At 44.6% G+C, this 22,374-nt stretch overlaps 1 protein-coding gene and 1 long non-coding RNA gene across 6 annotated transcripts in view; one reads left to right on the forward strand and one right to left on the reverse strand.

The window, feature by feature from the left end:
- LOC116631138 overlaps window positions 1–22,374 on the reverse strand; it is a 78,529-nt gene that overhangs the window by 25,486 nt on the left and 30,669 nt on the right. The window lies entirely within an intron of this gene.
- The window catches only part of PIK3CG (phosphatidylinositol-4,5-bisphosphate 3-kinase catalytic subunit gamma), a 35,105-nt gene continuing 21,711 nt past the window's right edge, over window positions 8,981–22,374 (forward strand). For 3 of the 5 annotated variants that reach the window (XM_032402360.1, XM_032402364.1, XM_032402365.1), the window contains exons 1-6: window positions 8,981–9,828; window positions 11,934–13,940; window positions 16,865–16,930; window positions 17,037–17,262; window positions 18,702–18,805; window positions 22,194–22,340. In XM_032402360.1, coding sequence (XP_032258251.1) covers window positions 11,946–13,940; window positions 16,865–16,930; window positions 17,037–17,262; window positions 18,702–18,805; window positions 22,194–22,340 — 2,538 coding nt within the window. In that variant the 5' untranslated portion in view covers window positions 8,981–9,828; window positions 11,934–11,945. The other 2 variants (XM_032402362.1, XM_032402361.1) reach the window with 2 other exon arrangements.

Below are 22,374 nucleotides of genomic sequence, written 5' to 3' on the forward strand. Positions count from 1 at the left end.
GTCTAAGTGGCTCAGTCAGTTAAATGTCTTTGCTCTTGCTTTTGGTTCCGGTCATGATCTCAGGGACCAGGGATAGAGCCCGGGCTCTATGCTCAGCTGGGAGTCTGTTTGGCAATTTCTCTCTCCCTCTGCCCCTCTCCCCACTGCTCACATGCAGGCTTACACGCATGTGCACACACTCACTCTCTCTCTCTCTCCCTAAGATAAATTTTTAAATCTTTTTTAAAAAAGTCATCAGTTCTAAGAAAAACCACACAAAATCCCTGAGGGGAAAGAGAGACAGTTTTATGAACAAAGACCAAAAAAATTATGTATAATTTACTTAATAAAATCTACATCTAAAACTGAAAATTACATCCTCATTTAAAAACTGCTGGAAAAAGAAGTTAGATGTTATTTTTCTATAATTGTGTACTTTAAAAACATTAGATAAAGTGCTGTTTCTGTGGTATTCTTTATGATAAAGAAGTTTATAGCATCACTTTTGAAGTATTTTTAAGTTGGATATTGTTATCTTAATGAATACATAGGATTGGTTTATACCACCTAAAGTTGATATCAACAAAATCTTTCACCCAAAACAGCTTTGCATTTCAAATTCCCTAGAGTGAAATTTAACCTTCCAAAATCTGATCCAGAATATTATGTCAGCCGGCTTTTTCAAGGAGAATCTTTCCCTGACATAGCAGTCAAAACATGCTAGGTTGGATTTTGGTTATAAACAACTGCAAGATTTCAGTAGGTTCACCCACCAAAGTGCATTTCCTGCCCATATGAGCACTCATCGTGAGTGAACTAGGTAGCTCTGCTGGTCCCAGCCTTTGAAGGGCCGTGTTGACAAGGCTGCATCTCAACACGTACTCATGTGCTTCCAAGTTTTCCACAGCAGAGGGGAGGAAACATGACAGCCTGTGACACAATTCTGCTCACCTTTCATTGGTCAAAGCAAATCACTGATCATCTTCACTTCAAAGAGGGTGGGAGAATATTGTCTGACCACCCGCCTTCTAGGAGAACTGGAGAATTTGTCACTAGCCCTACTGACTATCACCACGGCTTTGCTTCTTACTCCTCTGGACGTTGGCACCAGATAACAATCCACACTATCTATCCCTCTGTTTTGGACTCATATTATCAATCCAACGAACTTACATTATCAATACAACGACAACAAAATATTTCATCCTTTTAGACCCATCATATTAAAAGCAAAATCTCCTTTTTTCTTAAAACCGGCATCCCTAGTATATCACAATTGGGTAGAGCCACAGTACGTAGGTACATTTTAAAAAAAGAGAAGTTGGTAGCCCCGCTGTGGCAGAGATGACTAGTTGTTCACCAAAGATGATGACCTTCCCCATCACTCTCACTGGGTGGTCACTGGTGAGTTGCAACAGAGGCTATATTTCTCAGACCCCTGCAATAGGCGTAGTTACATGACTCAGTTCTGGTCAATGAAATGTAGATGGAAGTGTCATTTCCCAATTTCAGGCCCAGCCCATAAAAATCTCCTGCGCCATATGCCATTCTCAACGTCTGGCTGGATGCTGATGCCTGCGGCAATCTAGAAAGCCACATGCTGAAGATGGTAGAGCCTCCGTCATCCTGGTCTCCAAAGGACCACGTGACCCAGACCTTCCATCAATCCCCTACCCTGCTGATGATACATATAAACATTTTACTATAAATCGTTTTATTTTTTAAGTTTATAAAAACAAACTTGGATTATGATAGATAAACTTTAAGATGGGGTAGTATAATAATTGACAAAATACTCTAAAAGTGTGATTTAAGAAATGTTTTGGTTGGCCTCGACAAGGACAAGATCAACTAATGTAATTCCTTAGCTATTTAGGAATCTCTCTCCATTCTCTGATGCATATTCTCTGGATAACTGCACCGCCTGATTAGAAGAGAACTTTCCCGCAAATGCAGGAAGAACTGCACTATTCTCCACGGTCCGGAGAAGGCTACAGAGGGGACAGCCAGTTTTATAAAGGTTTTATAAAAGCCTTTACTTATCTCTGATCTCCACATGGAGAGGAGATATAATCACAACATCAGTGATGGTCTAACGCTGATGGGCCACATTCTAAGTGTCTCATGACACAAATAATTCATAACACGTGAACTTAGATACATGATACTACTTAAATTTTATCATGCTCCTCAAAGCCCTATCAACGCTACTATGTTGCTGCAAACAGAATGCTCTGTTTCTTTTCCCCAGGGGGGCACACAGAGAGGCTGTGTTCCCCAGCCACCCTTGCGGGTTAGGTGGGTCACGTGACAGAATTCTGACCAATGAAGTGATGGCACAAGAGATGTGCGCCCTTCTCAGACCCATTGGAGGCCTCAAGGCCTCCCAAGGGGAGAGCAGAACCTCTAGTTGGCAGGAGCTGGTTCCTGAATGAATGCTTAGAACAGCACGGTCCCCACCCAACCAGCTCGGGACTATGACGAGAGAAAGCAATAAACCACGGAGATCTCGTTATGCAGTTAGCACAGTTAGCAGACCCTCATGAATACATTAGGACTGTTGCCTTTGCCCCAGAGAACCACGTGCAAGGTTAAAACTAAAGGGGATGGTATGTAAAGTATACCTCAATAAAGCTGTTAATTTTAAAAAGAAAGTCCAGGGGTCCCTAGTGATGTATTCCAACCCCGCCTCTACTCCCACCCCCACCCCGTTGAGTTTGGCTCTTCCTACTTGTTTAACAACTCCTACAGAATGCTTCTTGCTGCGGCTGTCAGGAATACCCAGACTGGGCCACAGCCCACCCTCTCTTGGCCTCTTCTTGCATTCTAGGGTACTTAAGGAAATTTCAGTCTTCTGAACTTTGCCTGCCTATACTATGCCCTCTGCTAGAATGCTCTTCCCCCCTCACCTCTGCCTGCCCAACTCCACCTGTGCTCCCTGCCACCCCTACTGAGGCCTTCCCTCTGGAAGGCTCAGATGGGAAAGACAGCTCTGAACTCCCACAGCCCTTTCTCTGGACAGTTCTGAGGGTTCACCTATGCCCCCCGCCCCCACCTCATCTATGTGTGATGACAATAGGTAGACATCTCTGCCCTGCTAAGGGGCAAGCTCCTTGCAGACAGGGACTCCATCTGCCAGCACACGTATGATATTCAATAATAAACGTTAAACGAATGCATGCTTCGTGAGAAGCAGACATGATGGTCCAGCACCGGCCCCCACCCGGAACACCCAGATTTACAAGGCAAGGCAGAGAAGGCAGAGAGAAAAAGAAGAAAAACCCTCTTAATTAAGGACGTACGAAAAGTTGCTTAAATTGCAGACATTTTTAAAATAAAAATGCCTTTAGGTAAACACTATTTTTGATCTATATTGATGTATAACACACACACAGAAAAGTGACCATCGAGGGTACAGCTTGATGAATATTCAACAAAGTGGTCACCCCATGCAGCCCGCACGTCATCAAGAAACAGAGTGTTCTCAGCAATCCAGAAGCCCCTCCCCCCTGTCAGTAAATACTATTTTAAAAGAAAAGGAAGGAAGGGGAGGGGGGCAGGCATCCACTTAAAAAGAAAATTAGAAACACTGCGACAGGCAGGGGGCGGGGGCAACTCACGCCCTCGCGGACACACGCCCATGGGGCTTTTCCGGGCCCCGCGGAAAATTCTCACGGGATTAAACAGACCCACCAAATGCGTAATCGCAGAGCCAGCGGGCCGAGCTTTGTAAGCGAAGAGGATTTCTCCTGGGCACCCAGACGGAGCGAGGCCGCGGGGTCCGCTCAGCCCGGGCGCCCAGCGGGGAACCGAGCGCTGAGGGGCCCCCGGGAGGCGGGCAGGTGGCGCCGAGGCCCAGGTCCCGTCCCCCGCCCAGGAGGGCGCTGGGTGCAGGGCGGTGGCCTCGCTGTGTCCCCAGCCGGGGAGGGCTTGGCTCAGGGTCAGCGCTCCGACCCCACTACACACACACACACACACACACACACACACACACACACACACACTGCACTCCTGCGCTCTTTTTCTGAACCTGGAGGGGCAGGGCAGCCTTTGGGCTTCCTTCCAATGGGATGTGCCTCCGCCAGACTCCAGGCAGAGAATCCTGGGCTTTGGAAGGAACAAAGTCCCATATAAAGGCCTGAGAAGCAGCTTCTGTTATAACGTCACTCCAGGCCTGGACCAGTGCTCTGAGAACAGGCTCTATTCAAGCCTGTCTACCAAGTCTCTACTATGCGCTGGAACAGGGAAATCAGGAACCGTCTTTGGTTTGGTTGCAGTTTTGTCTCTGTCGGGATCTTGGTATGAGATAGAGACAGGCATGTGATGAGAGAGTAGATAGGTGTGTAGGTAGTTAGATAAAAATTCTAGACTATCTGCAGGAAATTCTGAAGGCAAGGTCCCAGAGCTGGGGCTGGGCATCCATGATATGGGGGGATTTCTTATTTATGGGTGGTACAGGTAGTTTGGGGTCTTATATTTCAGTTCCTTATATTAAGGGAACAACAAAGAGAACTAATAAATTGGATCAGGCAGAAGGGCTATAAAGGGGATATTTCTAAAGCATTATAGTTCCTTATAATCTTAAACTTTATTCTTCCCACCTTCCACAGTCTGCACACCATTTTCCTCCCGTGTTTCCTGTTCTGAAGTTTCCAGAGGAGGCAAACTGCAGGGCTTTGGGTTACATGGTTAGATGGGAGGAAGGGGGTGCCTGAGTTTTGGTTGATCTGGGAGATTTCAGGAGGATCACCCAATATTCCTGTTGCTTCCTGTAAGTGCAAGGAAATCCACTGATTTTCTTTTTTTTTTTTTTAAGATTTTATTTATTTATTTGTCAGAGAGAGAGAGAGAGCACAAGCAGGGGGAGCAGCAGGCAGAGAAGCAGACTCCCCACTGAGCAAGAAGCCCCACACGGGACTCGATTCCAGAACCCTGGGATCATGACTGAGCCGGAGGCAGACGCTTAGCGACTGAGCCACCCAGGCGCCCCTCCACTGATTTTCAAAACAGATATTCTATACAAACTACCCATTCCACAAATATTTATCAAGGCCCTTGCTTTGCATGGGCCAAGCACTGTGTTAGGCCCTGGGGAATCCGGTGATGAGCAGAGCAGTCACTGTCCCCGAGAAGTCCCAGTCTGATGGAGGAGACAGCCCAGTAAAAGAGCTATCCTCCCCCTGGAAGAAGCACTAGGACAACTGTACTTCCCAGCTGTGGGACCCAGGGCAAGTCACCTAACTTCTCTGTGCATTGTTTTCATTATCTGCGAATGAGGATAATAGGAGTGCCCCTCCTTGGCAAGTTATGAGGATTAAATAAAGTAATGTATTTAAAGTGCTTGGAACAATATAAGTCACGTAGAAAGTGCAATGGGAGAGTTTGTTCTTGTGGGTGGTGATATTATTGTTATTCTTGGAATGGTTACTGATGGAGACAAAACTTCCCTCACCCCGTGCTTTCCCAAACCAGAAGGCCTTCCCCAAGGAGGTCAGGCAAATGGAGTATTGAAGAAGAGGAGTCGGTGAAATGGCTGAGGGGACCAGGGAATGGGGGAAGGAGAAAGGAGAGAAGACTAAGGGGAGAAGATGGAGCAGAGAGAGGAGCCTGAGGAGGCACAGAGGTGAGGACAGCACGGAGAGTGTGAGAGCAGAAAGCGGTTTCATTCAAACTCACAGAGATGATTTAGAAGATAAGGCATCAACTTAAGTTTAGACCATAAGGGACAAATCACAAAGGGTCTGATGCATCATGCTAAGGAACTGGAATTTTACAAAACCAATTTACAGAAAAATCCGTTCTAGAAATGTGTGAAATGCTTACTCAGCTGTATCAGCAAAAGTGCCCTCCGTGACTGATTACTGATAATCAGAATGGAAAATGCATGGGAGGGCCCACAGGTACCTGGCTCTGCCTATAGATCCTTGGGTTTGTGTTGGCTGTGATGATTTCCTGTAGCTTCTTTTCTCTAACCCTGGAGTGGCTCCCCTCTACCCACACGGCATGGTGGTAATAGCCTACCACCCTAATGGCATTCGACGCTCTGACAAACTCTTCTGCCGTCCTTCCCAGCACCCTTTTGTCCTTACTATCAGAGCCCTGACATTTTGTTCTGGTGTCCACACTTCTCTGCCATCCAGGAACTCATCAGAGAAAATCCTGATTAGTTGAAACCACTCATGTACTTCTACCCCCTTTCCCAATGATGGGCTGAGGGATAGGTGCGCACTTGCCACAATTCTGGCCAGAGACAAGAGGGAACCCAGGTAGCTTCTGGGAAAGTTCTCTCTCTGAAAAAGCAATGCAGAAGCAGGCATACCTCTTCTTCTTCTGTATGTGGTGTTGGCTGAGTGACACCTGGAATTGTATGTCCTCTAGAACATCCAACACAATGTCTTGCATAGTATAGTTCAATAAGTTTATGTTCCATTGAAACATGAAGATTTAGAACAACTTCCTATGAGATAATTAGGGTGGTTGTTATCCCTTTGGTAGATTGGGAAGCTGAGAGAGATGAATGAGCAAATATTAGGTCCAGAGAATAAGCAGAAATAAACCTAGGTCTCAGGATTGCTAGTGTTTCTACAATACCGGGATGCTTCTCTTTCATCTATGGGCCAAAAAATTTCACAAAGATTGGGATTTGTGCCCAGACAACAAAGCAAGGTATCAAAGTAAAGTAAATTGCTGGATTAAAATGACTTTTGCATTTTTGTTCACATTGGATAAGCCATTGGAGGCTAAACGAAAACATATGAAAAGAGGGGTTCTAGTGCTTTTTCAAGTCAAAGATATACCCAGATGTCTCCATCAGATAGCTGCCCCAACCAGGAACAACAACCAATAACAGAGCTTGCCAATGAGTGTGGCCCGAAAGCACTGGGGCCCTTGGGGAGGCAGGCACTGTCTCATGGTTTGAGGAGCCTCTTCACTTGACCTTGGTGGCACAATCAGTTTGAGCTGCTATCACCAAGTACTATAGGCTGGACAGCTTATAAACAACCAACATGTATTTCTCAATCTTGCGAAGGCTAGACATCCAAGATCAGGGTACCCGATGGTCAGGTTCTAGTTAGGGCCCTCTTCCAGGCTGCCATAGTCTCGTGTGTCCTCATACAGCAGAAAGGGGGCCAGAGAGCTCTGTGGGGTTCCTTTTACAAAGGCACAAATCCCCAAAGGCTCCCACCTAATACTACTACATTGGGGGTAAGATTTCCATATCTGAATCGGCTGGGGGACACAAAGAGTCAGTCCATGTACCCAGTGTGCCATACAAATGTTACTATTCACGGGTGCCAGGACATGAAATACGTTTGGGAAGCACATGCCAGTCTTCCCATGTCTTTCCCCAAATCTCCGTATCTCCCACTGCCGTCTTTCATAAACCCTCCATTTCAGCAAACTGATCTGCTCACTGTCCCCCAAATACTTTGAGGCTTGGAAACCTTCCCCTCTGATTCCTCCTCCTACCTTAAATCCTAGGCCTCCCTCTGCATATGAAATTTTTTTTTAAATTCCACCCAAAGTGATCTCCTCCCTCAAACTGTTGTATTTTTGTAAAAAACATTATATAATGTAATCTGACTTATATGTACTATCATATTGTACATCTTAGCTTTGCTTCTGCACATCTCATCTCTCCAACTAGACCATAAATAATCTCTCTGAAGGCTATCACAATGAGCTTTCCTCATAGCAAATGATTCATTTTTAATCTGTTTATTGACCACTGACAGATCTTACTGGGTTATTTTCTCATCTGTCCTACCTTGTCATTCCTGCAATGGTTGGAAGTGATATAGAAGGTCATGTATGTCTACTGATAATAAAACATGGTGCTAGATGCATGGAGATCCACAGAAGGGAGGGTGGAGAAGAAAAGAGAAACATATCAATAAAGCAGGTAAATGATGAAGCCTAGAGGTCTTCTAACTGAGGATGAAAGAGGCCCTAACTAGTAAAGGCTTCTTCTACAAGGAAGAAGTATCCACAGAAAGGAAGGAGACATTGACCATTACTTCTGCCTTGGAACGCTTATGACATATAGTCAAATTTTCGCGGCTATATTAGGATTTGGGGAAGGCCAGGGTAGTTTTAATCTCAAACCACCAATAAAGCCTGAACTGTTTGCAAGTTTAGTCATAGAACAGACAATATTTGCATAATTGGACTTAGCTGAGTAGTTCCTTCAGCAGCAAGGAGAGCCAAGAGCCAGCGTCTAGCACTTCAGAATAACTAATGCGTATGTATGGGCAGTGCAGGGTGGGGGGGTGATCAGGTTGGGATGTGGCCCCCTGAGTGTGTCTGAGCCAGGGCTAGGAAGGGATCTGTTGAATGGTTTGGGAACAGAGCTGGCCAAGCTCATGGCCCCTCTATGGTCAGCTCATCTGCCCCCATTAGCCTCCCTTCAACACGCTGGGGGAAGCACAGCTTGGCCAACTCCTCCAGATGGTTCCTTGGCCCCTCATTCAGAATCAACCAGGAGGGCCAGCTCTGAGGCTTCTAAGTCTGCCAGCCTCCTTAGGGAGTATTCCTAAATAGGAGTATACTTTGGGAAGCTGATGAGGCCCCTCTAAATATTTGGGAGGCAGTCTTCGAATCCAATGGTTCGCCTGCTGCTGTCAAGGATTATAGGTCCCATTTGACTGTTTGTCAAAACTATTTGCAGAAAGTTAAGACCCAAGGGCTCTATGGGAAAGGAGATCGATCAGATCAACAAAAATTTATCTTGATGTCAGAGTAATTCAGAGAACCTATCAATTATATACCTCCAAGAAAGCTGTGAGGCCAGCACCATGCTAACCTGTTCTTCCTTGGGCTCAGCTGGGGTCCAGGAGAGCCCAGATTGGGGGTGAACTCTAGTACAGGAAACCCTGGGCTGGAGGGGAGGGGACACTGGTTGAGGATCTGAGTGGGCTTGGGGGTTCCAGAAGGAATTGAGGTCACCTGGAAAATACAGAACTACTCTAAAAATTATTTAGGATGGCTTTTCTATAGATTCTCTACTCCCATGGGACTCCAGCCATCTCTCAGTGACAGTCTATCTGATGGTAAGACAGTGCTCAGCTCCCCAATTCTCCCATGACACCAAGGAACCTTCTATTTTTTCTGCAGCCAATCATTGCTCACAGTAAGTCTCCCCCTACAATACACATGGACATACCAGTGATATTTTGGACCCTCAATGCTCTGAAAATATAGAGAAATGTCTCCGCAAGGTAAAGAAGCAAGCTCCCAGACCTTGTCTTTGAAAATATTCAGCGTGGTAACTCAGGTCCCTGGATCACTAGGTTTCTCTCCCCCCATCCCTCAGTTACAGCGTATGAACAAGGGTTCATCTGAATTACCGTGGAAAAAAAATTAATTCACTGAGCTTTGCAGGACTAATGGGTTTAATTTGGCTCTTAAAAATCTTCCTACCAGGCTGTTTGTCTAATATTGTGGCTGTTAGGCCTTTTCTTCTCAGAACTATCTAGAAAGAACTATTTCTGTCTCGTGTGTTTATGTCTTATGAGTGTGTATTTTAATTTGTTTCAGCCTCTCCCCTTCTAAAAAATTCATTCCAAGAGGAGAATATATGTATGGTAAACATTGTTCACTCTCGTGCTTCACTCTGGGCTATAACAGGAAATGCATTTCTGACACTTTTAAAATGAGCAATCACACGTATAATCAACTTGGTTAAAACTTCCTTCCTGGTAACTGCAACACTTCCTCTGCATCTGGATATGCAGGGAGACCCAGAAAAGCGGAAGAGTTTAGAGGCACACTGGGTAGATTCGAATTTGTTTTGTTTTCGAAAATTAAACAAATGATCCTTCAGCATCATCACCTCCGCTGCTTTATCAGGTATTACTTCCTTCTATTTTTTGCCCTTTTGTTGGGTCTGACTCGGACTAGCGACACTTCCGTCTCAGCTAGAATATTTTTATCTGGAACGGCTGTCGGTTCTTGAGATGATACCACCACTGAATGTCCCCTTGTCATTGTCTAGTCCGACCTAGACGGGTGGATATCCGCAAGGCTCTGGCAAAACCTTTTTCAGGTGCATCTGTCCTTTTTTGTTGTTTTGTTTTTGTTTGGGAGGAAGGGGGAGGGCAAGGGGCTTGTGCCAGCCGGGCTTCACGCTCTTACAAGTGCATGCTTAGTGCCTACCGTGCCTAATGGTGTTTCTGACGCCTTCTCTTAAGAGAAGAGAGCTTCGTAGCCTCAGCCATGAAGGAGAGCAGTGAGTATTTAGCCAGCCCGTTTTCTTCTGCGTTTTGTATCTTGTGAGATTGTTTGGTATCGCAGAGGCAGAAGTGATTGCTGTGTATTTGTCTTTTGCCTCAACTTGGACCTATTTTATTTCAACTTGGTGTCAATATAAATGTATCTTATGGTTCTCTTCTTTGGCAGTTTAGCCACAGAGCAAACAGTGAATTAAAAGCTGCAAGAGGTAGTCCTTTGGGACTGTTGATTTCATGTCTCTACTAAATATAACTTCATCATATTTGAAGAGAGGGAATGTTGACTTTAAAAGTAAATTGAGGTCAAGATTTGAATAGAAGTTTGGATCTAATGAAATTTGTCTTGCTTATGTTTTAATCAAACTCTCCTTTTTGGTATATATCAAATGGTCTGCTATTTCTTAAGGAAATAAGCAGTTATGAGTCTCACTAACATTAGTCATTTAAGAGAGTAAATGATATTTTCTGAAACATTAATTTTTGTTTCGATATTTGATTCTTATTTAGAATATAACTTACAATGCCATGATACTAAGTATGAAAATCAAAACCCTCCTTTGTATTTCAATTTTAATATTTTCAGTATTTATTTGAAGTGTTTCCTATTGCATTCTGTCACATTTATACTGAAATGTTTTGTGAAGGGTAGGTACTTATTAAAGATTTAGGAAAAGAGTGAACTGATGAGAATAAATTTGTGAATTCTCATTATAGAGATGAAAATATGAGGGCAAAAAAGAAGTTAAATTATCTATTGGGGTCCAAATAGCAGGTCACTGGAGTCCAGAAATCCTTCCTTCCATCCTGTGGCTTCTCCACTATGGAAGGCAGAGCAGATGGAATGAATTGGTGCAAAATTAAACATCTGAACATTCCTACCAGAAGAGCACAGCCTTGGGGGACTCTCCTAAGATACTGCTTTAATGGAGCAAACACATTTCACAATTCAAAAACTTAAATACCTGCAAATGTTCTTGTTTTGCAACTTCACCCATTCTGATGGTTTTGAATATTATCAATGAAATTACTACCTTTCCTAACTAGAAAGGAAAAAAATGAAAAGAAAAAGACAGACAGGAAGTTGGCTAGGGAGTAGATACCTGATCCAGACAGCTTGAAAATCGAGAATGTGCAGCGTGGTTGGGTGAGGTGTCTGGATTCCAAGGAGAAGTGTCAGACTGAACAAAGGCGAAACAAGTCGAAGGCCTGTTTTCAAAGTGGGGGGTTTCAGCATCTCACACTGCGCCTTGTAAATTAGAATTCGGCCCTTTAAGTGGATGATTTTACTCCTCTATCCATTTCAGTATGCTTAAGAACAACAATTACCACCTGGAGCCATTGTAACATGTCAGGGACCGTGCGAGATGAGTGCTTTACATCTCTCTCTCTTTTTAATTAAATTTTCAGACGTAATGAAAGTACACAATAAATGAACTCCCATATACCTATCGCCCATACTGAACAAGGATATTACCTTATCTAATCCTCACCTCCACCCTCTGAGGTATTCCTAACCCCAACTGACAGGTGGGAAACAAACGCAGAGATCATTTAACTAGCTCAAGGCAGCCAGGTGCTAAGTGGCGGGATCAGGATTCATGGGCCCCGATTCCAAAACCCCCCGTATCTTCGTGCGCACATCATTGCCATTCCTCGCCCTTCTCCTTCTGCCACCTCGTGGAAAAATGTAAACAGAAAGTGCCTTCCCTGTGTCTGCGCTCCCAGGTCACGTCGGGCATGGAGCTGGAGCACTATGAACAGCCCGTGGTTCTGAGAGAGGACAACGGCCGCCGGCGCCGGAGGATGAAGCCGCGCAGCTCCGCGGCCAGCCTGTCCTCCATGGAGCTCATCCCCATCGAGTTCGTGCTGCCCACCAGCCAGCGCAACAGCAAGACCCCCGAGACGGCGCTGCTGCACGTGGCCGGCCACGGCAACGTGGAGCAGATGAAGGCCCAGGTGTGGCTGCGCGCGCTGGAGACGAGCGCGGCGGCGGACTTCTACCACCGGCTCGGGCCGGACCACTTCCTCCTGCTCTACCAGAAGAAGGGCCAGTGGTACGAGATCTACGACAAGCACCAGGTGGTGCAGACCCTGGACTGCCTGCGCTACTGGCAGGTGCTGCACCGGAGCCCGGGCCAGATCCACGTGGTGCAGCGGCACGCGCCGTCCGAGGAGACGCTGGCCTTCCAGCGGCAGCTCACCGCCCTGATCGGCTACGACGTCACCGACGTCAGCAACGTGCACGACAACGAGCTCGAGTTCACGCGCCGCCGCCTGGTCACCCCGCGCATGGTCGAGGTGGCCGGCCGCGACCCCAAGCTCTACGCCATGCACCCGTGGGTGACCTCCAAGCCCCTCCCGGAGTATCTGCTGAAGAAGATCACCAACAACTGCATCTTCATCATCATTCACCGCAGCACCACCAGCCAGACCATCAAGGTCTCGGCCGACGACACCCCAGGCACCATCCTCCAGAGCTTCTTCACCAAGATGGCCAAGAAGAAGTCTCTGATGGATATCCCCGAGAGCCAAAGCGAGCAGGATTTTGTGCTGCGCGTCTGCGGCCGGGACGAGTACCTGGTAGGTGAAACGCCCATCAAAAACTTCCAGTGGGTGAGGCATTGCCTCAAGAACGGAGAGGAGATTCACCTGGTGCTGGACTCGCCTCCAGACCCAGCCCTGGACGAGGTGAGGAAAGAAGAATGGCCACTGGTGGACGACTGCACGGGAGTCACTGGCTACCACGAGCAGCTGACCATCCACGGGAAGGACCACGAGAGCGTGTTCACCGTGTCCCTGTGGGACTGCGACCGGAAGTTTAGGGTCAAAATCAGAGGCATTGATATCCCTGTCCTGCCCCGGAACGCCGACCTCACGGTTTTTGTGGAGGCAAACATCCAGCACGGGCAGCAGGTCCTCTGCCAGAGGAGAACCAGCCCCAAACCCTTCACCGAGGAGGTGCTCTGGAATGTGTGGCTTGAGTTCAGTATCAAAATCAAAGACTTACCCAGAGGGGCTCTCCTGAACCTCCAGATCTACTGCAGCAAAGCTCCAGCGCTGTCTGGCAAGGCCCCTGCAGAGACTCCCGGTGCCGAGTCCAAAGGCAAAGCTCAGCTTCTCTATTACGTGAACCTGCTGCTGATAGACCACCGGTTCCTGCTGCGCCACGGGGAGTATGTGCTCCACATGTGGCAGATCTCCGGAAAGGGGGAGGACCAAGGGAGCTTCAGTGCGGACAAGCTCACGTCGGCAACCAACCCAGACAAGGAGAACTCCATGTCCATCTCCATTCTTCTGGACAACTACTGTCACCCAATCGCCTTGCCTAAGCATCGGCCCACCCCTGACCCCGAAGGGGACCGGGTGCGAGCGGAAATGCCCAACCAGCTTCGGAAGCAACTGGAAGCGATCATAGCCACTGATCCACTTAACCCTCTCACCGCAGAGGACAAAGAATTGCTCTGGCATTTTAGATATGAAAGTCTTAAGCATCCAAAGGCCTATCCTAAGCTGTTTAGCTCCGTAAAATGGGGACAGCAAGAAATTGTAGCCAAAACATACCAACTGTTAGCCAGACGGGAGGTCTGGGACCAAAGTGCTTTGGATGTTGGGTTAACGATGCAGCTCCTGGACTGCAACTTTTCGGACGAAAACGTAAGAGCCATCGCAGTTCAGAAACTGGAGAGCTTGGAGGACGACGATGTCCTGCATTACCTGCTACAGCTGGTCCAGGTAGGGATGCTGCTATGCTCCACAGAGCACTCTCCTCAAAGGGTTTATTTGGGTGTATGCGGGCACCCCATCCAGTTGTCATCAAATGCCCTTTGTCCCTAGCGTCACAATCAGTCACAGTAGATCTGATGAAGCCATGTCAAAAAATAGTGAACTGTCCCATTTACTTTTTTACTCTCTTGGAGGGGTTGCCAATAAGCATTGTGAAGACCTAAGTAATTTTGCTTTTTAGGAAAACTGGCCCTACGGGAGTACTTTGTTCTCATTTACTGTATGAGTGACAGATCCGATTTATTGAATGCTCCCTTGTGCCCAGACTCTGAGGCTCCAAGTGATTTGCATGCTGTTCTTGTATTCTCACATTGAACTCTCCCAACAGCTACGATGGAGGTCAAATTAACATTTGCATTTTATGTGTAAGGACACAGGGGCACGGAGAGTCTAAGTAGTGTGCTTCAGGTCGCATATTGGGAAAGAATCAGACCAGAAATCCAAACCAGGAGGTCTGACTCCAAGCCTTACTCTTTTCACTGCCTCCAATATCCTGCATCAATCCCATGTCAGGATAGTGTGTCCTAGAGAAAAAAGGTCAGCCTCTCTGATCACGCTCATCACCATCCATAGAATAACATCTCCTCTCTGGGTGGCACCTCGAAAGCCCCTCTCATTAGACAGGTCTGGTCCAGGATTTCCACTCGGGGTTCTCATATCTTTCCCTGTAGTCCAGAGGGGCTCAGCGATTTGACTACGGTTTACCTAGGAAGTTGGAAAAAAGGAGGCATGGTTCCACACACCACGGCAGTTCCCAGATGGTATTGTGCTGCTTAACAAGGAAGAGGAAGTAAAGGAATTGGAAGAGAAATGTTTATTTTAGAGTGCAGCCATGTCCCTTTATTAATTCAACAACACGTACTGAGTGTTTCCCCCGTTCTGGATGCTAGATACAGAGTGGTGATCACAAGCGAGCCAGTCTCTGCCCGCCTGCCCCCTTATAGCTTGCGGTGCAGTGGAGGAGATTGACAGCAAATGCATACCCATACAAACAGATATTTAATACCAAATTGTGCACATGCTTTGGGGGAAAACTGCAGAGTATTGTGAGAAAATAGGCAGGAGTCCTGGGGATACTTAATTTAGCTGGAGGAAACCAGGGACAGTTTTGAGTAAGTGACGTTTGACCCGAGAGCCCGGGCTAAGTGTTAGAGACTAAACGGCCAAATCATTGCTATCGTTAGAGGAAGGCCCCGGAGTTTTCTGAGGAACATTTTGGATATTCTCAACTTCAACTCTGAATCTTCACCTTCTCATTAGGCAGATACTTGAAACATGACACTCAACCTTTGCTTTCATCTATTAAATGTACCTAATATTTTTCTCTGCCGCTTAATTCAGATACTGACATAACACAAATGATAATTAATGAAATTTAATTCACTGATGAATTATTTTTCATTGTCATTTTCACAAGTCAATTTTGCAGAATTGGAAAATGAATAGCATTCTTCTTGGAACTGTTTTAAATGAAAAAGGTCAATAACACTAACATTGAATTTGTGGTCGTAAATTTGAGAAAGAGTCGTCATTTTTAAAACTATTTGAGACATTTTCAGATATGGCGGAATGACTCATTCCTGATGAAAATGGTCTCCTGGTTGAGATCTGCATTGTGTTTACAGAAGTGAAACACGAATAAGGTTGAAAAGACTCACGTTCGGGGTAGAAACTTACAACTGATTCTGAAGTCAGTACCGTGGCTAAATAACCACATTTTCAGAATTCAGACCTTCACGGCAGCTACAGACACCTACTGGCCCACACCCATGAGAAGCACCTTTGATGGCATGGGGATAAGAGAGAGATTATCACTCAGTCTTGATCATTTCCAAACTGGAAAACCAGAGTAGAACTGGAAATTGTACCAAGAATCCCACAAGCCTGCAAACGTAAAGTGGAATGGGAATTTCTTTGGTTCCTTGGGGAAAAAAAGATAGGCCACTTCTATTTGTAAAGGAATACTCTCTAAGAGTATTTCTAATTTCATGTTAAGCCTCTCGTTGTGCATACACATGATACCCACCCTCTAACTTTTTGTACGCATCTTATTTGCTAGTCTTGTGGCTGTTAAAATGATGAGCTATTGCAGACTTACTGTAAATACAGAGAATGATATAACAAATATTCATACACCCACCATTCTTAATTATTTTTTCCACTTTATTGGTGCTTTTCCTTCATAGAGCTGTCTGCCACCCGAGTCCATATCTCTGTGATAGCCAAGGCATGTGAAAACTATGAAACCTGAAGGAGCATCTAAAATCAGAGACTTTTCAGACAAAAAGCTCTGTCTACACTGCAACATGGCAGGGGGTAGTGATCACTCTGTGTGGACAGTCCAGGCCTGCTATTTACTTGCAGGAAGGGCCCGTGAGGCAGCTTGATGACTTGACAGTGAGATGCCAAACAAACGGCTTGAGCAAAAGGGGAGTGATAGGATATTTAGGATCTTCACATCTAACAAATACTTTTCTCCTTATATGTACTATTATCTCCGCTGTCCATTTTCTTTCCAACAACCTCTTTTACATTCCACTTTTGTGGATTTGTTATAGCCATCCCCGTGTGTCCTGTCCGTCCTTCCAGTAAATCAAGTAAGCCCTTAATGGGAGATAAAGCCTTACCGCTTCACCTTTGAAATTATCAAAAGCATATAACGGTGAGTCAAGGGTTCTGGCTTCTAATCCCAGGCCCTAAGCAAGTGATTCACTCTGGCCCCAAGTGTCCTCGAAAGGAAAGGGTTGACTTGAGTGACTGGTAAGATTCTCATCACCCTCGCCCTGAAAGACCCAGGAAGGCAGACCATTTCCCCTCCATTCCCTTTTAACACAGAATGCAATCCTACGAGTGCCCATGTGTTCTTCCCTCAGGCTGTGAAATTTGAACCATATCATGACAGCGCCCTGGCCCGATTTCTGCTGAAGCGAGGCTTAAGAGTAAGTCTTTCCACCTTGATCATAGTGGGGCATTTCAAAAGTTAGCGAGAATTGACTGCCAGAGCATGAGTCGCAATAATTTCATCCTTCTCGTTCCCACCCTCAGAACAAAAGAATTGGTCATTTCTTGTTTTGGTTCTTGAGAAGCGAGATAGCCCAGTCCAGGCACCATCAGCAGAGGTTCGCCGTGATCCTGGAAGCCTATCTGAGGGGCTGCGGCACAGCCATGCTACACGACTTCACCCAACAAGTTCAAGTGATCGAGATGCTGCAGAAGGTCACCATTGATATTAAATCGCTCTCTGCTGAAAAGTATGATGTCAGTTCCCAAGGTACAGTGGCTGTGTTTTCGGGGTTCCCTTTCCAAAGGCCTTCATTTCCAAATGCCATCATCCCTGTGATTCTTCTCCTTCAGGAAGGCAAGTCACACCTTCCGAAAGGGAGCCCCAAGGACACATTTTTTAATCCTCTGTCTCTGTGGAGTAAGCAAATTTAAAGCTCTCCTTTTACACATTCATATTTTTTTGAACTATACACGTATACGTGCTAATGATGAATTTATGATAATAGTCATTAAACTCTTTGAAAAATTAAAAAAGCATTATGCCGGTGTAAGATGTATTAAGAACAATTGCATGCACGTACACAAAGATTAGATCTTTGCAAATATTTACCTGTTTCCTCCCTTTCAATATATGTGTGTAATTTTCAAATTTTCAGTCTTTTAAAGAAATGAATTATTGAGAAGCTAATTAAAAATTGGTGTGTAGGTATATTTATATATATATTTATATATGTCAGTGTACTTGTATACATACGTAGATACCTCCTCTCTGAAGTCATTTCCAATATGATCTTCTTATCCCTAAGAAATCCTGCCCCTGCCCCTAGGAAAATTAATCACTCTTTCTCTGTATTCCCATAGGTTTGGGTTGATACTGTATTAAATTATAGTTATTAACACGTCTTTCTGGTCTGGTAAACTGCATGAGCCTTGAAACTAGGGGATATTTCTTATTCATTTTTGTATACCTAGACCCAGCACTATGGCCCCTAATGGACACACTCTAACATACTCAGCCAGTATTTTAAACGTTTAAATATTCTGAATTTCCACTTTTTCCCTTTCTTTTCCAATACACCCATAGTGCTCTCTCCTAAAAAATAATAATGGTAATAATCATCTTACTTTTATTTGCTTTGTATATAAGAAGGGGAAACACTTGTCCTGGCCTCCAGTATGGTATCCAGGAAGTCATCTTTAACCTACATATTTTTCCTTAGAATTTAGAATTCTGAAGAACTCTTGAATTTTGAGGCTATCACGTTGTCTTCACATAACCTAACTTCCTCTCTTGAAAAGAATTTACAGAACCCTAACCGAATGGCATTTAATACAGTCTTCAAATGTCTGTTCCCCAAACCACATTGGCAGTTGAGAGTTTCACGTTGGAATGATAACTACAGTGTTCATTCCTTAGCCTTACCCTCAGAATTCCCTCCCTTACCTGACTGGCTTGGGATTCCACGGATGCAACGCACCCCCACGCTTCTATCCTCTGCTGTCTCACGCATCATGGTCGTATTGCTTACAGTAAGCCTGACTTATCATGCCACCTCTTACGTTAGTTCCTCAAAGACAGAACCCTACCCCCTGCTCCACACCAAATGGATGGAATGTTATGAAGAAATGTGGCCTCAGGAAATGTTCTAGATAATGTCGGTGACTCCTCGAACTCATGTAACTTTTGTGTGCTTTCGACAATTACAGTTATTTCACAACTTAAGCAAAAGCTCGAAAACCTGCAGAATTCGAATCTCCCAAAAAGCTTTAGAGTGCCGTATGACCCTGGACTGAAGGCAGGAGCATTAGTGGTAGGTATCACCCTGAGGTCTCCAGGTGGTCTTTGTGTCTTGGAGCTGTCTGTGTGTGCTTTACAGGGCCCCGTGGGTCAAAGCTAACGTGTATAGAGAGACAGAGAAGCTGGAAAGTCCCCGAGAGGGCTCCTGTCCAGGATTTCTCTTAAGCGCTAGCTACTCGAAGCCTCCACACCAGGCAATCTCCCATCCACTTGGTTTTAAATCAGCTCTCTTAATGAATCATTCACGTACAATAAAATTTGTTCATTCTAAGTATACAGTGCAATGAGTTTTGACAAATCATATAACCACCACCACAACCAGGATAGAGAACATTTCCAAGGAGATGTCATAGGAAAGGCACATTTCTTTCATGTGCCTTTGCAATTAGTCCTTCCCTCCTTCCATCCCCCGTCCTGGACAACAGATCTGCCTCTGTCACGTCATTGTGCTTCTCCTAGAATTTCATGAAATGGAGTCATACGGTATGTGGTTTTTGTATCTGGATCCTTTTCCTTAGCATAGTGCTTTTGAGATCCATCCACGTCACTGTGTGTGTCAGCAGCCTGTTCCTTTTTTTTAATGACTGAGTGGTATTCCCCTATGTGGATATACTATTTGTCTTCCATTCACCTTTTGAGTAAATAATTAACAGCGAGCTAGTGGAGTCATGGTACATGTATGTATAATTTTATAAGACACTGCCAAACTGTTTTTCCAAAGTGACTGTACCATTTTATATTCCCACCAGCAGTGTATGTGAGTTCCAACTGTCCCACATCCTCATCAACACTATTACCAATCTTTAATTTTAGCCATTCCAGTGGTGAAGTGGTTTCTCACTGTTGCTTTTACTTGCGTATCTCTAATGATGTTGAGTATCTTCTCATGTGCTTTTTTTTTTTTTTTTTTGAGAAGTTTCTGTTCTCATCTTTCATTCATTTTTAATGTGGGTTGCCTTCTTATTTTTGAGTTATTTTTATATTCTGGATACAAATCCTTTATCCTTTCTCAGGTATACATTTTACAAATACCAGTCCATGGCTTGCCTTTTCATTTTCTTAGTAGTGTATTTCAAAGAGCAGAGGGCTTAATTTTGATTAAGCCCAACTTATCACTTTTTTTTTATAGTTTGTTTTTTTTGTGTGTCCTACGATACATTTGCTTTATCCAGTAATTCTCACCCAGGGGTGACACCCCCCAGTACACACACACACACGTGGTAATGTCTGGAGCTATTTTTTATTGTCACAACTGGGACAATGCTACTGACATCTAGTGGGTAGAGACCAGGGATGCTGCTAAATATCCTACAATGCACAGAACAGCCCCCCAACAACAATAAATGATCTAGCCCAAAATGTCAACAGTGCCAAAGTTGAGAAATACTGCCTCATTCAATGCGACAAATACTTTTCCTAGAAGTTTCATGGTTTTCACTTTTATATGTAAGTCCTTGATCCATTTTGAGTTAATTTTTGTGTACAATGAGATCAGGTGTGGGTTTTTTAGAATTGAATATCCAACTTTTCTGGCACCATCTGTTGAAGACTAACCTTTTCCTGTTGAAATACCTTGGCACTTTTGTCAGGTATCAACTGACCATATATGTGAGTGAGTCTATATCAAGATTCTCTAGTGCACTTCATTGATCTAAATATCTAGCCTTGGGGTGTCCAGGTGGCTCAATTGGTTGAGCTTCCGACTCTTGATTTTGGCTCAGGTCATGATCTCTGGGTCGTGAGATCAAGACCCACATTGAGCTCTGCACTCAGCGGGGAGTCTGGGATTCTCTCTCTCCCTCTTCCTCTGTCCCTCCTCTCGCTCACTCTAAAATAAATAAATTAACCTTTTAAATAAAATAGATAGATATCCTTACATCAATACCACATGCTCTGGGTTACATTCAGATGATAAACCACTTCATGTTTGCATAAGAATCTTACAACAGTATGCTTCCATTACCCTCCTCCCATCCTTTGTACGATTTTTATCATGCCTGTAACTCCCACATATGTTATAAACCCAATAATAATAATCATCATTATTATTGCTTTAAACAGTTAAGAATAGATTTAGCAGATTTAAGAGATTAAACATTTTTTTTAAAGATTTTATTTATTTGACAGAGAGAGAGCGAGAGAAGGAACACAAGCAGGGGGAGTGGGAGAGGAAGAAGCAGGCTTCCCGCGGAGCAGGGAGCCCGATGTGGGACTCGATCCCAGGACCCTGGGATCATGACCTGAGCCAAGGGCAGACGCTTAACGACTGAGCCACCCAGGTGCCCCAAACATTCTTTATATTTACCCACACACTTAACACATTTGGAACTCTTTATTTCTTTGTATCAGTTTGTGTGTCCATCTGGCATCCTTTTCCTTCAGCCTTAAATACTTCTTATAGTGCAAGTCTTCTGGCTAGAAATTCTTTCAGCTGTTGTTTGTCTGAGAAACCTTTTTATTCCACCTTCATTTTTGAAAGATGTTTCCCCTGGATATCGAATTCTAGGGTGATTTTTTTTCTCCCTTTCAGTAGCATTTTCTTCTGGTCTGCCTATTTTCTGACAATAAGTCTCCTGTCATTCTTATCTTTGATTTCTGTACATGTCTTTTTTCCCTGGGCTGCTTTTAGGATTTTCTTTTTAACACCGTGATTTCTAGCAAATTGATTATGATGGACCTTGGTATGGTTTTCTTTATGTTTTGTCTACTAGCATGTGTTGAGCTTGGATAAACGGCAGAGTTGCTCTGTATTAACAGGCATGTGGGAGTACCAGGGCCCTGTAGGAGGGGGGTGTGCCGAGGATGGGATCTGCCATTGCCTCTTTTTTTATTATTATTATTATGTTAATCACCATACATTACATCATTAGTTTTTGATGTAGTGTTCCATGATTCATTGTTTGTGTATAACACCCAGTGCTCCATGCAGAACGTGCCCTCTTTAATACCCATCACCAGGCTAACCCATCCCCCCACCCCCTCCCCTCTAGAACCCTCAGTTTGTTTCTCAGAGTCCATCGTCTCTCATGGTTCGTCTCCCCCTCCGATTTCCCCCCCTTCATTCTTCCCCTCCTGCTATCTTCTTCTTCTTCCTTTTTTTTTTTTTTTAACATATAATGTATTATTTGTTTCAGAGGCACATTGCCTCTTGGCACCTCCACAGACTCTTAGGTTTCCCCGGAACACAGTTTGAGAACCCTAGCTTTTAGGTGTTGTGACTTGCTCTCATAGAGCATTTCCAGATTTGGTAGGAACACTGTGTATTTTCACCGAAATCATTAAACATCATTTTCCAGCTAGGACTTTGTACTGGTTGTTTGTAGTGATGCTTTGCAAGAGGATTTGTGTCTCCGCATTATGCATTCATTATATGTAGGAGCCATGTGACCGTTTCCTTACAGATTGAAAAATGTAAAGTGATGGCCTCCAAGAAAAAGCCCCTGTGGCTTGAGTTTAAATGTGCTGATCCTACAGCCCTATCCAATGAAACGATTGGAATTATCTTTAAACATGGTGACGATCTGCGCCAAGACATGCTGATTTTACAGGTATGCTACCGTTAAGGAATTTTCTGTTCAATTA

The sequence above is a fragment of the Phoca vitulina genome, unplaced genomic scaffold (genome assembly GCF_004348235.1).
Source record: "Phoca vitulina isolate PV1807 unplaced genomic scaffold, GSC_HSeal_1.0 scaffold4, whole genome shotgun sequence".
Classification (NCBI taxonomy): domain Eukaryota; kingdom Metazoa; phylum Chordata; class Mammalia; order Carnivora; family Phocidae; genus Phoca; species Phoca vitulina.